This window comes from Sorex araneus, chromosome 5 (genome assembly GCF_027595985.1).
Source record: "Sorex araneus isolate mSorAra2 chromosome 5, mSorAra2.pri, whole genome shotgun sequence".
Classification (NCBI taxonomy): Eukaryota; Metazoa; Chordata; class Mammalia; order Eulipotyphla; family Soricidae; genus Sorex; species Sorex araneus.
The window spans coordinates 201186224-201198119 of NC_073306.1; the positions used below are offsets into that span (position 1 = coordinate 201186224).

General features: G+C 48.4%; 1 protein-coding gene across 1 annotated transcript in view; it reads left to right on the top strand.

Annotated features, from left to right (window-relative positions):
- FRAS1 (Fraser extracellular matrix complex subunit 1) overlaps positions 1-9156 on the top strand; it is a 523736-nt gene extending 514580 nt beyond the window's left edge. The window contains exons 72-74 of the mRNA XM_055139083.1: positions 6-211; positions 3060-3206; positions 5297-9156. Of these exons, the coding sequence (XP_054995058.1) occupies positions 6-211; positions 3060-3206; positions 5297-5893 (950 nt within the window). The 3' untranslated portion in view covers positions 5894-9156. The remainder of the gene's footprint in view (positions 1-5; positions 212-3059; positions 3207-5296) is intronic.
- The last annotated feature ends 2740 nt before the right edge of the window (positions 9157-11896 follow it).

Genomic DNA, 11896 nt, shown 5'->3' on the forward strand with positions numbered 1-11896 from the left:
TTCAGGTCAAATCCTTTATGGCCGAGTGCTTTGGAATCCAGAACAAAACCTTAATTCTGCTTACAAGCTCCAGCTGGAGAAAGTCTATCTTTGTACTGGCAAGGATGGCTATGTACCTTTCTTTGATCCCACGGGGACAATCTACAATGAAGGACCGCAGTATGGATGCATTCAGCCAAATAAACACCTAAAACACAGATTTCTGCTACTGGTATGCTAGCATTTAGTGTTACACCCAAATAAATTTCCTTTACTATGAGTCTCCCCTAAAGCAGAAGACACCCTACTCCTGATGGTTCTCTATAGGTTCTCTGTAGATATTTGTTGTTGATGTTTCTCTCTCTAGCCAACTAAATGATAGTGTATGTTAACAAATGTGATGGCTAAGGTGCGTCATAAGACAAGTTCTTATTGATGCCCTGAGAAGCAGAAAGTCTAGGCCAGTAAATCTCGGTGTGTGGTCCAGATACCTGTGAATGGCTTCAAAACTGATTCAGAGAACACATAAGGTCAAAACTACTTTCAGATAATATGATGGTGCCATACTTTTCACACTCATTTCCTCATGAGTGTAGAGAGTATGGAAGATTTATTGATAGATTCCCCAATTCCACATTGTAACTAATCTTTTAAATACCTGGCTTTACTAAGTTTTGTTTTGGAATCTGTCACTGTCACTATCATCCCATTCCTCATCGATTTGCTCTAGCGGGCACCATAATGTCCTCATGGTGAGACTTGTTACTGTTTTTGGCATATCAAATACGCCATGGGTAGCTTGCCAGGCTCTGCTGTGCAGGTGGGATACTCTCGGTAGCTTGCTGGGCTCTCCAAGGGGGGCAGAGGAATCGAACCCAGGTCAGCCACGTGCAAAGCAAACACCCTACCCACTATGAAGTACGTATTTATTTTCTTTTTGGGTCACACCCAGTGATGCACAGGGGCTACTCCTGGCTCTGCACTCAGGAATTACCCCTGGTGGTGCTTGGAGGACCATATGGGATGCTGGGAATAGAACCCGGGTTGGCTGCATGCAAGGCAAACGCCCTACCCACTGTGCTATTGCTCCAGCCCCTAAAAAGTCCATAATTATATGGAGAAAGTATTAAAACCTCTCTTTTTCAGCACTATAGCTCTTCAATGTTAGATTTTCCAAAACAGCATATTACAGGTGATATAATATAGAAGTTATGAGGATATTACATTCTCTTCCAAAGATTCAAAAAATAAAGAGAATGCCACCTCTCATTTTAGGAGGTGGGTTGAATATAGGCATTTTTACTAAGAAAAAAAGTTACTTAAAAAGTAAATAGGGGGGCTAGAGTAATAGCACAGCGGGTAGGGCATTTGCCTTGCACATGGCTGCCCCGGGTTCTATTCCTAGTATCGCATATTGTCCTCTGAGCACTGCCAGGGGTACTTTCTGAGTGCAGAGCCAGGAGTAATCTCTGTGCATCATCGGGTGTGACCCAAAAAGAAAAAAAAACAGTAAATAGGTTTCATTAGGGCCAAGTGATAGTACAGCTGGTAGGGCATTTGCCTTAAACGTGGCTGACCTGGGTTCAATCCCCAGCATCCCATATGGTCCCCCAAGCACCACCAGAAGTAATTCCTGAGCAGAGATCCAGAAGTAACCCCTGAGCATCACTGGGTATGACCCAAAAAGCAAAAAAAAAAAAAAAAAAGTAAATAAGTTTCACTATTCACTTTATGAGTAAAAAGTAAATTATATAAAGTGATAAAATGAAATCTTTTTGTCATCTTAAAATGAACTATGTTTATTTGTTTGCCCTGGGGCCACACCTGGTGGCGCCTAGGGCTTACTTTTTGCATTCACTCAGGGGTCATTCATGGTGGGCTCAGGAAACCATAAGAAACGCCAGGACTGAGCCCAGGCAGACCGCGTGCAAGGCAAGCGTCTTACCTGCTGTACTAATGCTCCAGCCCCCAAAAGAACTATATTTAATTCTTCTCAAATATATGCTTCTTTGATATTCAGATGCATATTCATATGATTCATAGGCATACGAATCACTCAAGAATTTTAAAAGTACAGACAGTCATTCAGTAGTAGCTCTTGTGTGAGACTCAAGATTTTGAATTTTTTAAAGCTACTATTTTATAGCAAACATGTCAAAACAAGTTTGTAGGCAAGGTTCTAAAGAATACAAATTGTAATTACCCCTCATCTAGATCTATTACCTGCTCCATAGGCACCAATATACGATTAAATGTTTTGACATTAATAAAGTTAAACTTCAACTTTAAAAAATGAGTTGCTAAATACATTTTTTATTATTCAGTGTTAATTTTCATATAGAGAATATTCATACCTAGAAACTGCATGAATAGTAAAGTGCCTTACTCGTCAGTATGGAGTGGACCCTGGGTCCGATCCCTGAAAGACTTGTCCAGATGGTCCACCCGTCCTGCCTGGAGCCACACCTCAGGGTCCAGAGGCAATAGTGGATAAAGAGTGTGTTTGAAATGAGTCAGAAAGGGCAGGACAGACATAAAATGACTCATTTGCGGAATATAAAATAACATAATATGAGACTAACACCCAAAGACAGTAGAGACAAAGGCCAGGAGAATCGCTCCATGGTTGGAAGCCTACCTCATGGGCTGGGGAGAAGGCCATTGGGATGGAGAAGGGACCACCAAGTCAGTGATGGTTGGAAGGATCACTTGGGCTGGGAGGTGTGTGCTGAAAGTAAACAAAGGACCAAAAGTGGTGGCCTCTCAGTGTCTGTATTGCAAACCATAATGCCCAAAAGTAGAGAGAAAATAAGAAGGAAATTGTCTGCCATAGAGGTGGGGGTAGCAGGAGGGATACTGGGGGCATTGGTGGTGGAAAATGTGCACTGGTGGAGGGATGGGTGCTCGATCATTGTATGACTGAAACTTTATCATGAAAACTTTGTAACTGTGTCTCATGGTGATTCAATTAAAAAAAATTGTATTTGTGCATTGCAGTCTCCTGGCCCAATCCGGCTGCCGCCCTCGGTACAGTAACTCCACCTTTCTCACCCTTGTGTTTCCGTTATCTGACTCTCCAGGACCGCAGTCAGCCGGAGGTTACTGATAAGTACTTCCACGACGTGCCCTTCGAGGCCCACTTCGCCTCCGAGTTGCCTGATTTCCATGTGGTCAGCAGCATGCCGGGCGTGGATGGATTCACCCTGAAAGTAGATGCACTTTATAAGGTGGGTGTGGGGAGCACAGGAGCACTGAGTCAAGATCACTATAAAGGCCACTGAGAGGAGGATGGCATCGGACTGTTCTTTCCTAGGATCCTTGCTGGCAGGTCGCTAAGCTGCTGTTAAGGTGTCCATTTACCCTCGAGTTTTTCCACATATCCTCACCGACCAGAGCAATGTGAAAGTGGCTTAGTTTGCAGATAGTCCCTGATCTCCGTGAGCTTCGGGAGCACGTATGACACATTCGTGTTTAATAAGTTCTTATATCGCCTGCTGTGTGGACTCTTCGCCGTGTCAACTAATTTCTGTATGCCTGTCTGTGGAAGGCATTTAACAAAAGCACAAATCCAGTAGAATTTAGAATGGCAAGAATTGAGCCAGGAGAGCGCTCAAGTGACAGAACAAAGGCACAGCCCTGAGTCCCACCCCCAGCACCCCCTGGTATAGAAGGTTGGGAGCAGATAGTATTTAATAAGACAAAGTCCTCTTCTCCAGTCAGAAGTCTGAGCTTCCAAACTCAGGAGCTCTTTTCCCTCCCCTTTGACCTTTTGAGCCACACCTGTCGATACTTAAGGCTTCACTCCTGGCTCCGTGCTCAGGGATCACGCCTGGGAGTGCTCAGAGAACTGGATGGAAGGAATACTAGGGATCAAACCCACGTCAGCAGCACACAAGGCAGATGCCTGATCTCCTGTACTGTACTGTACTGACAGCCCAGCTGTCTTCCCGGCTCCCATCCCCCGCCCAATCCATGGTCTTAGAATCCAAAACTATTATAAACTCTTGCAAAGTGAATTCAAAACTCCACAAGATTTCACTGGAGTTGGGGGGGGAGGGTGTCACTGAGATGCAAATTAAGCATTTTGATAATATAACACCTCAAGGGATGATGATCCGGCAGTTTTCAGATTTAGCGATTTTTCACACCGTATGCTTTATGCACAGTAACGGTATTTTGTATTTGTTGAATGACCATTCTAGCTGAAATTTCTCAATAATTGCAAATTAATGGGCAAGAGAGATAGTATGGTAAGCAAGGCACTTCTCTCTTGCATATGGCCAGTTCAGATTTGACCTCTGACCCTCCATATGGTTCTCCAAGTACCGCTAGGGGTCCATCCCTCGTACAGTCAGGGGTCGACCCTGAGCACAGCTAGGTATGGCCCCAAACCAACAAAAATTAGCAAGTTAAGATAGCAAACAATAAAAGGTCACCAGGAATAAATGTAGTTATTCACAGTATTATTTTGGGGGTCAGGGTGACAGTGCAGAGTGGCAGTGCACGTGCTCTGCCTGCCAGAGACCAGAGTTAAATCCTCAGCCCTGTATGATCCCCTAAGCGCCACCAAGGGAGACCCCCGAGCAATTCTATAATACTCATCTTCAATGCATAAATACAAAAGCATGTCAGATCGCCTAACTAGATCTTCTATCAAAAAAAATATATATAAGGTATCTTTTTTGAAGATGTTGAAGACATTTAAGTCACAAAGACCAGAGAGAAATCCAGGAAAATGGACACTTTATAGTCTTCTCTAGTTCTTTGAGTAAAATCTGTCTTTATAGTACTCATGTGTTTTTTTTTAATAATTTTCCTACCTTGTTACTGAATATTGTGTCTGCTGTCTTGCATTAAACTAGTTGATTTAGGAGCTGGAGTGATAGCACAGCGGGTGGGGTATTTGCCTTGCACACAGCCGACCCGGGTTCGATTCCCAGCATCCCATATGGTCCCCTGATCACCACCAGGAGTGATTCCTGAGTGCAGAGCTGGAAGTAACCCCCGTGTATCGCCAGTTGTGACCCAAAAAGAAAAAAAAAAGACCATCAAAGAATCCCCAGGGTTCTTCCAGGCAGTGATCAGATCCCAGAAAAGAATGTGAATCGCTAACCCAAATCACCCTCACTTGGAAGTTCAAGAGCCCATGAGATTTGGGTCCCACCCCACCCACTAGCCACCGACCCTTGCTGATGCTTTCCCTGACACCCTTTCCCAAGGCTTGTGGTGCTGACTGCCACTCCGTTTCCTTCCTTCGGAGGTGAAGTCCACGGGCCCCTGTAACGCATCCGTTTGTCTCTGTGTCCTCCTCGTGCAGGTGGAAGCCGGACACCAGTGGTACCTCCAAGTCATCTACATCATCGGCCCCGACACCGTCTCAGGGCCCCGGGTCCAGCGCTCTCTCACAGCGCCCGTGAGACGCCCCCGCAGGGACCTGGTGGACCCCAGCGGCCGGCTGACCCTGGACGACTCCCTCATCTACGACAACGAGGGGGACCAAGTCAAGAACGGCACCAACATGAAGTCCCTGAACCTGGAGCTGCAAGAGCCCGTCATAGCCGCGTCCCTGTCCCAGACGGGGGCGTCCATTGGCAGCGCCCTGGCTGCCGTCATGCTGCTCCTCCTCGTGTGCCTGGTGGCCTGCTTCCTCACCAGGAAGTGCCAGAAGCAGAGGAAGAAGCCTCCCCCTGAGCACGTCTTGGAGGAGTACCCCCTGAACACGAAGGTGGACGTGCCCGGGAGGAGTCCCGAGCAGGTGGAGAAGAACGTGCACAGACAGTACTGCACCGTGCGCAACGTCAACCTGCTGGCGGGCGACGCCGAGGCCGCCTACGTGTTCAAAGGGGCCAAGGTGAAAAAGTTGAATCTGGAGGTCAGAGTCCACAACAATTTACAGGAGGGAACGGAAGTTTAATGGGGGACACCTGTGTGTATGTTCTTTTTCTAAAATCATTTTTATAAGACGGGGAGGGTGGGGGGGCGTGGGGGGAAATACTGGTATTTTTCTAATCCTGCAGAGGAAAAAGGGAAAACGCTAGCTTTGGCGGAAGGCACACACATCACAGGCATCAACTCACCGTTGAGCTACCTCGTTGAACAAAGAACCGACGGAGACCCCCAGAGCGGCGGAGTCGAGGCGTTCCCGACATTTCTCTAGTCGTCCTGGTTACACCCACATTGCTGCCTCTGCAAGGCCGAGCTCAGGCCCTTAGCACAGGGGCTCAGAGCACTGGGAGCCCACGCCGGCAGGTCCCAGAGTCAGCCTGCAGGGCTCCGCTCTGCGCTTTCCTCCCCAGCTTGCAGTTCCTCGGGCTTTTCCTGGGCCTCCAGCTGGCTCCCTTGGAGTCGCCGACATCCAGGCTCCACTTCATTCCTGCTAATCAGCATCAGTCCCATCTTTGCTCTCTTGTAGCCGCTCTTCAGCCCTGGCTGTCCTCTGCCTTTCCAGAACCCTTTCACCTGGGCTTCCCAGGACTTCCTCTCAACTAGAGCATTTCTCCGCTGCCAGGGAGGAAAGAGAAACAAAAGGCGAAAGGCAGAACTCTCCTGTCTGACATCAGAAACAAAAGCAAACGCCAGGCCTCTCGGGCCAGACATCAGAGCAGAAGGGAGGCTGGGAGCGTGGTGGGGGAGGGCAGGACAGGATGGGGGGCTTGAAACCTGGGGAAGGACAGGCCTGGCCAACAGCTCGGAACATGTCAGTGACTCTCCCCCGGGCCCAGGAGGATACCCTTGTGCCAGCTTCTACCATCACTGGCCTTGGCTCTGTCTCAGCACCTCGTCTGCATTGAATGATCCTGGGGGTAGATTCAGACGTCCTCCGTGGCAAGGGGGCTGCAAAGCAGGGTCATGCACCCTGACCTTTCTCTATAGTCAACATTTATGGATGCTTCACACACACACACACACACACACGCACACACTTTCCTGCTACCCCAGGCATAAACAATATTAGCCAAGCTTTGCTAGCTTTGGGCCTTTCCTTTTGCTTGGGTTTCAGAAAAGTGACGCCTTGGAATAAAGCAAATCAGGAGAAAGCCCAGGTCAGAGTAAAATCTGAATTAATAGGCGTCAACGGGTCTTCACGGCAGTAATAAAAAAATTTGTTGCACACAACAAAGAAAGCCCTGGTGGGATTCACCGCAGATAAAGTGCCCGGACTCGTGGCAGACAGGCTCAGTTCTTGGTGCAGTATTTCAGGGATTGCTCCTTTGGGGGATTCTTTCCTGGTAGCTCAGGCCCTTGTTTGACCATATCCGCACATTGCAAAGCCCTCGGCAGGGGGCTTTAAAATGATCTCATGTCCAAATACTAGCTTAACTATTTTGTAAGTAGCGCGCACCCAGCTTGCTTTTGTGTTTCTCTCTCATCTCTGCCTTAATGGCCAACGCCGGAAGCATGCACGTCACGTGGTTTGGAATGCGAGGTACAATTCCATGACTGAGCGTTAAGAGACACGTCCCCTTCCTAATGCCCGCACCCGCAGCCCCTGGGCACAGAGCAGAGCATTGCACGCTGTACACTCCCCCCCTCTCTCAGCACATTCCCAACTGGAACCATTTTGGTCTGAAAAGCTCGGAAAAAAGAACTACAAAGGGTTTTAGCTTCTCGGCCGCACTCAGAGCTCCCTGAGAGAAGACCCCATAGGAGCTGTGCCTTGATTTTCCTGTCGTGCCTTGCACATTACGAGCACTCCCGAAATACCCGTTGTGTTGAAGAATGAATGGTGTCTGGGTGAGTGACAGAGAAAGACGTTTCAGGACGGGGAGCCGAGTGTGGTGGCAATCTCCTGAAGGCAAGTGTGGGTGGGGGGAAAAAGCACAAACATGGTTTCTTCTACTTGGGTCGTCAAGCACTCTTCTGCCCCGAACAAAGCCCCCGCTAGTTATGTAGGCGGCGGTCTGGTGTGGTCAAAGGGGCACTGGGCAGGAAAGCTTGCATCGTGTGTCGGCATCTTCAGAGCAGGACATTGCGAGGGAGGTTCGGCTTCACGTCCGAGAAGAGTGGGAAGAGTCAGAGGAGGATAAATTAGGGGGAGCGAACCTGGAACCAGAAATTCCCAGCTGGTCAGGTGCTGCTGCTTGAGCCCAGCGTGGCCAGCTCGGCTGCAACTTCTCGGCCGCGTGAGCATCCAGGATTGGCCGACGGCTGGAGAACCATCAGTTCCGAAGAACAACCCGGAGGGCGAACACCAGTTCTGTCTGGACAGAAAGCCAAGCCTGTGGGTGGGCAGGGCTGTCTGGACCGACTGCGTACAAGTGTCGCCAGTGCCAGGGTGCCTTCACGGGAAAGCAGCCCCTGTCCTTGGCTCAGATGATCCTGCAGAAGCCCCCAGGCCAGCCGGTAGGATGCCCGCGAGGGCAGAAGGCAGGCTGAAGCAGAAGGCAGACGAGCGTGTAGGAATGCACACTTCTTAGACACGATGGAGGACCTTGGGGTGCTGAACAGCCTGTGTGACAGGAAACCCCTGGGCCTCTCCTCGCCTCCCCTCTTTCCTGCCAGTCGACACGTGGTTGAAAGCCAGCCCTGCGCCTGTGAACGCACGCTTCCGCAGTCGCCACTGAAGCCTAAGGCCGAGGTGGATGCCTTTGACACGAGATATTTCCCGGTGTTGATGCGTTTTATACTTTTCCTTCGTACTCGGGATCGGATAACTTGGTAATGGATTTGGATGCTGTGACAGTCAAGGCTCTGCTTTCCGTGTCACCTCCCCCCCCCCCCCCCCGCAACTTGCTCACTAATGCCAATGTGTGTTTTTCACTAACCTTTTATACCAAGCCTTTAGGGAACAAGGAACGAAAGCCGCTCAGGGCTTGCTCGTTGCTCTCCCGTGCCAGCTGTGATGGTGAAACGAATCTGCACCTCCGTTTCTCCCGCCTCACTGCCATCTAGCTGCCTCCAGCCTCCTGGAGGACTGGCGTGGTGCTCCAGCCCGTTGTCGGATGAGAGAGGGGAGGGCGGACAGTGTGGGTCCATGGCGCGCAGTCTCTGGTCCTGTAGGTATTTGTTTTTCTTGGATACTACACACCCGCTCTGACTGAGTTAAGACATTTGTGGTGCTGTTAATCTGATTTCTTGATTCTCAGATGTTTTTTGTATCTCCTGTTCTGGTTTGTGTGCTATGAATTTTTGATTTCTCCAGTAGCATAAGCCACTATATAAATTTGTATTAATAAATGACAGTCTGGTTGTCTTTTTTTTTCTTCTGTGTTTCTGGATTCTTCATCCTCTTTAATGCCAGTGTTACCACTAAGACAGCAAAATCATTCTGAAGTTGGAGGCAAAGTTTTAGAAGAAACCCTCCCTAAAGAGGCTCAATCTCAGATGCTTATAACTGTGCTAAGAGCAAGAGGAGGAATAAATGATGTCAGATTACCTTAACTGATGATTCTGCAATAAATTGAAACCCTAGCATGAGGCGGAATGATTCAAATTGCCAAGTGCAATCTGATAAAATGGTTATTTTTCCTAGATTATTACTAAACCTTCTTGGAACACTTGACAGAGTATGGCATGTCTTTGTACACATGTTGAGATTTGTTAAGTGTCCATTAGGCCCAGGAGGTGACCAGAGTCCCAAACAAAAGCTTCTTGGCTTGTGAAGGATAAAATAGCAGTCGGGGCCAGAGAGATGGTATAGTGGGTAGAGCACTCACCTTGCACAAACCCAGTTCAATCCTCAGCATCATATTTGGTCTCCCAAGTCCCACCAGGAGTGATTCCTAAGCAAAGACCCAAGAGTAATTTCTGAGCACTGCCAGGGCCAGCCCCCAAACCAATTAATAAAATGGCGGAGTCAGAATGGAACTGAGCCCAGACTATTTTGACATTCTGCAAGCCTGTGCATTTGCGTGCCTTCCCTGGTCTGGGGGGACGGCGGAGGGAAGGAGGTTTGATTAGCACTTTTTTATGGCGCATTTGCAAACTTCGCAAGACTTGTGAAAGCATGTGTTTATAAAATCTGGGGAAATGACGCTAGGGAAAGCTTGGGGTTTCCTTAGCTGCTGGCAGGGTACCAACGTTAACTGTCCTTCCTCTCCGTTTCCTATGATTGTCTCTTGCCTCGTGGCAGGCTCGAAGCTCTGAATGTCTCTTGGGTCTGTGGAGGTACTGTACCAAACCAGTCTATGAATTATCCGTGTGGTCTTTGGAAACGCTTCCCGAGACCTGACGCCTCATGGTCATCAAACTGAGGAAACTGAAGGTGACATGGCAGAAATGAGTTATTATGTAACTGTTTATTTATCTCAGAGACTAGGAATTTGAAGGAACTTACTGAGCAGGGTGGAGGGAATTGGGCTGCATCGAGAACACTTACTTCCACTTCCTGAAATTGCTGGTTTTGTAGGTTCGAAATAATTTTATATCAGTAGAGTTTTTTTGGTCTCAACTTATGTGCCATACTAAATAATAGAAATGCTATAGCACATGAGTCCGGGAGAACTTAAGTCCTTTAGCATGACGGACTGAAAGTAGCAAAAGCAGTCTGGGCAGAAATCTAAGGTCGGATTCCTTTACACCTATTCCTCACTAAGCTATGATTCCTTTATACGTATTGCCTCATTCAATCCTTGTAACAACCCCAATAAGATAGCTAATAAGATCATTGCCTGGATTATCTTCTTCAAAAGATTTATACTGATTCCTTAATTTCATATCTACTGCAAGACTTTTGCAAATACAAAGTGACATTGCAGGGGCCAAAGAGACAATGGGAAAGTCACTTGTTTTGCATGTGGCTGACCTGAGTTTGATCCCCGGCACTACATAGGGTCCCCCCAGCCTACCAGGAGTGATCCCTGAGTGCAGAGCCAGGAATGAGCCCTGAGCATTGCCAGGTGTGAACCCAAAAAATCAAAACAAGAACCAAAAATGGTGCAGTGCTCCTATAACCTGTAACGTTTGTGGTGAAGCATGGTAACCACATTGGATCAATGAAATTCACCCATTCTGCAGCCCTCCACACCCCACCCCCACCAACTAGCAACTAGTAGTCCTAGGTTCCGTTTGGGGGTTTTGTTGTTGTTGTTGTTGTTGTGATGTTTTTGCTGCTGTTGTCTGTTTGGTTGGTGTGGGGGTCACATGTAGACCCCTGCTTTGTGTTCAATGTCAATGTTGGCAGAGCTTTGGGCCCAGGCAGCACCAGGGATCGAACCCGGGCCTCCCTGACAAGCTCGTACTCACTGAACTCTCCTCCATCTCACCCAAAGGGGCAGTGTAGCCTCCAGAGCAACAGGTGACGGTGACGGGCACGTCTGTTTGTTCTTTTTTTTTTCTTTTTGGGTTACACCTGGCATTGCATAGGGGTTACTCCTGGCTCTGCACTCAGGAATCACTCCTGGCGGTTCTCAGGGGGCCATATGGGATGCTGGGAATCAAACCCGGGTCGGCCGCGTGCAAGGCAAACGCCCTACCCGCTGTGCTATTGCTCCAGCCCCCCTGTTTGTTCTCTTAAACAAGGTAGATTTGGGGAGGAATGGATGGGGACTATTGTGGCGTGATTTTTTTATGAAAAATGGGAAATAGGCCAAATAAATTTGGGAATTTCTGATAGAAGGCGACCAACTTCCCAAAGCAGCAAGATATAATAGTTTTTAAGTCTTCCTTTAGTAGGAGAAGTTTCATGCCTTGTTAATAACCAGTTTCAAAACGTTTCCCTCAGGGCTAGAGTGGGAGTCCAGCAGGGACGGTGCTTGCCTTGCATGGGGCGAGCTCGGGTTCAATCCTGTATGGTCCCCAGTGCCTACCAGGAGTGATCCCTGAGCACAGAGCCACGAGTAAGCCCTGAACATCACCAGGCGTGGTCCAAAATCATCCCTCCCCACCCCCCTCCACACACATCCCCAGTGAACCTGTATTTATACTAGTATCTCACTAGTCCCAGGTGACATCCTCATCTTTGGCTAATTCTGTCCCG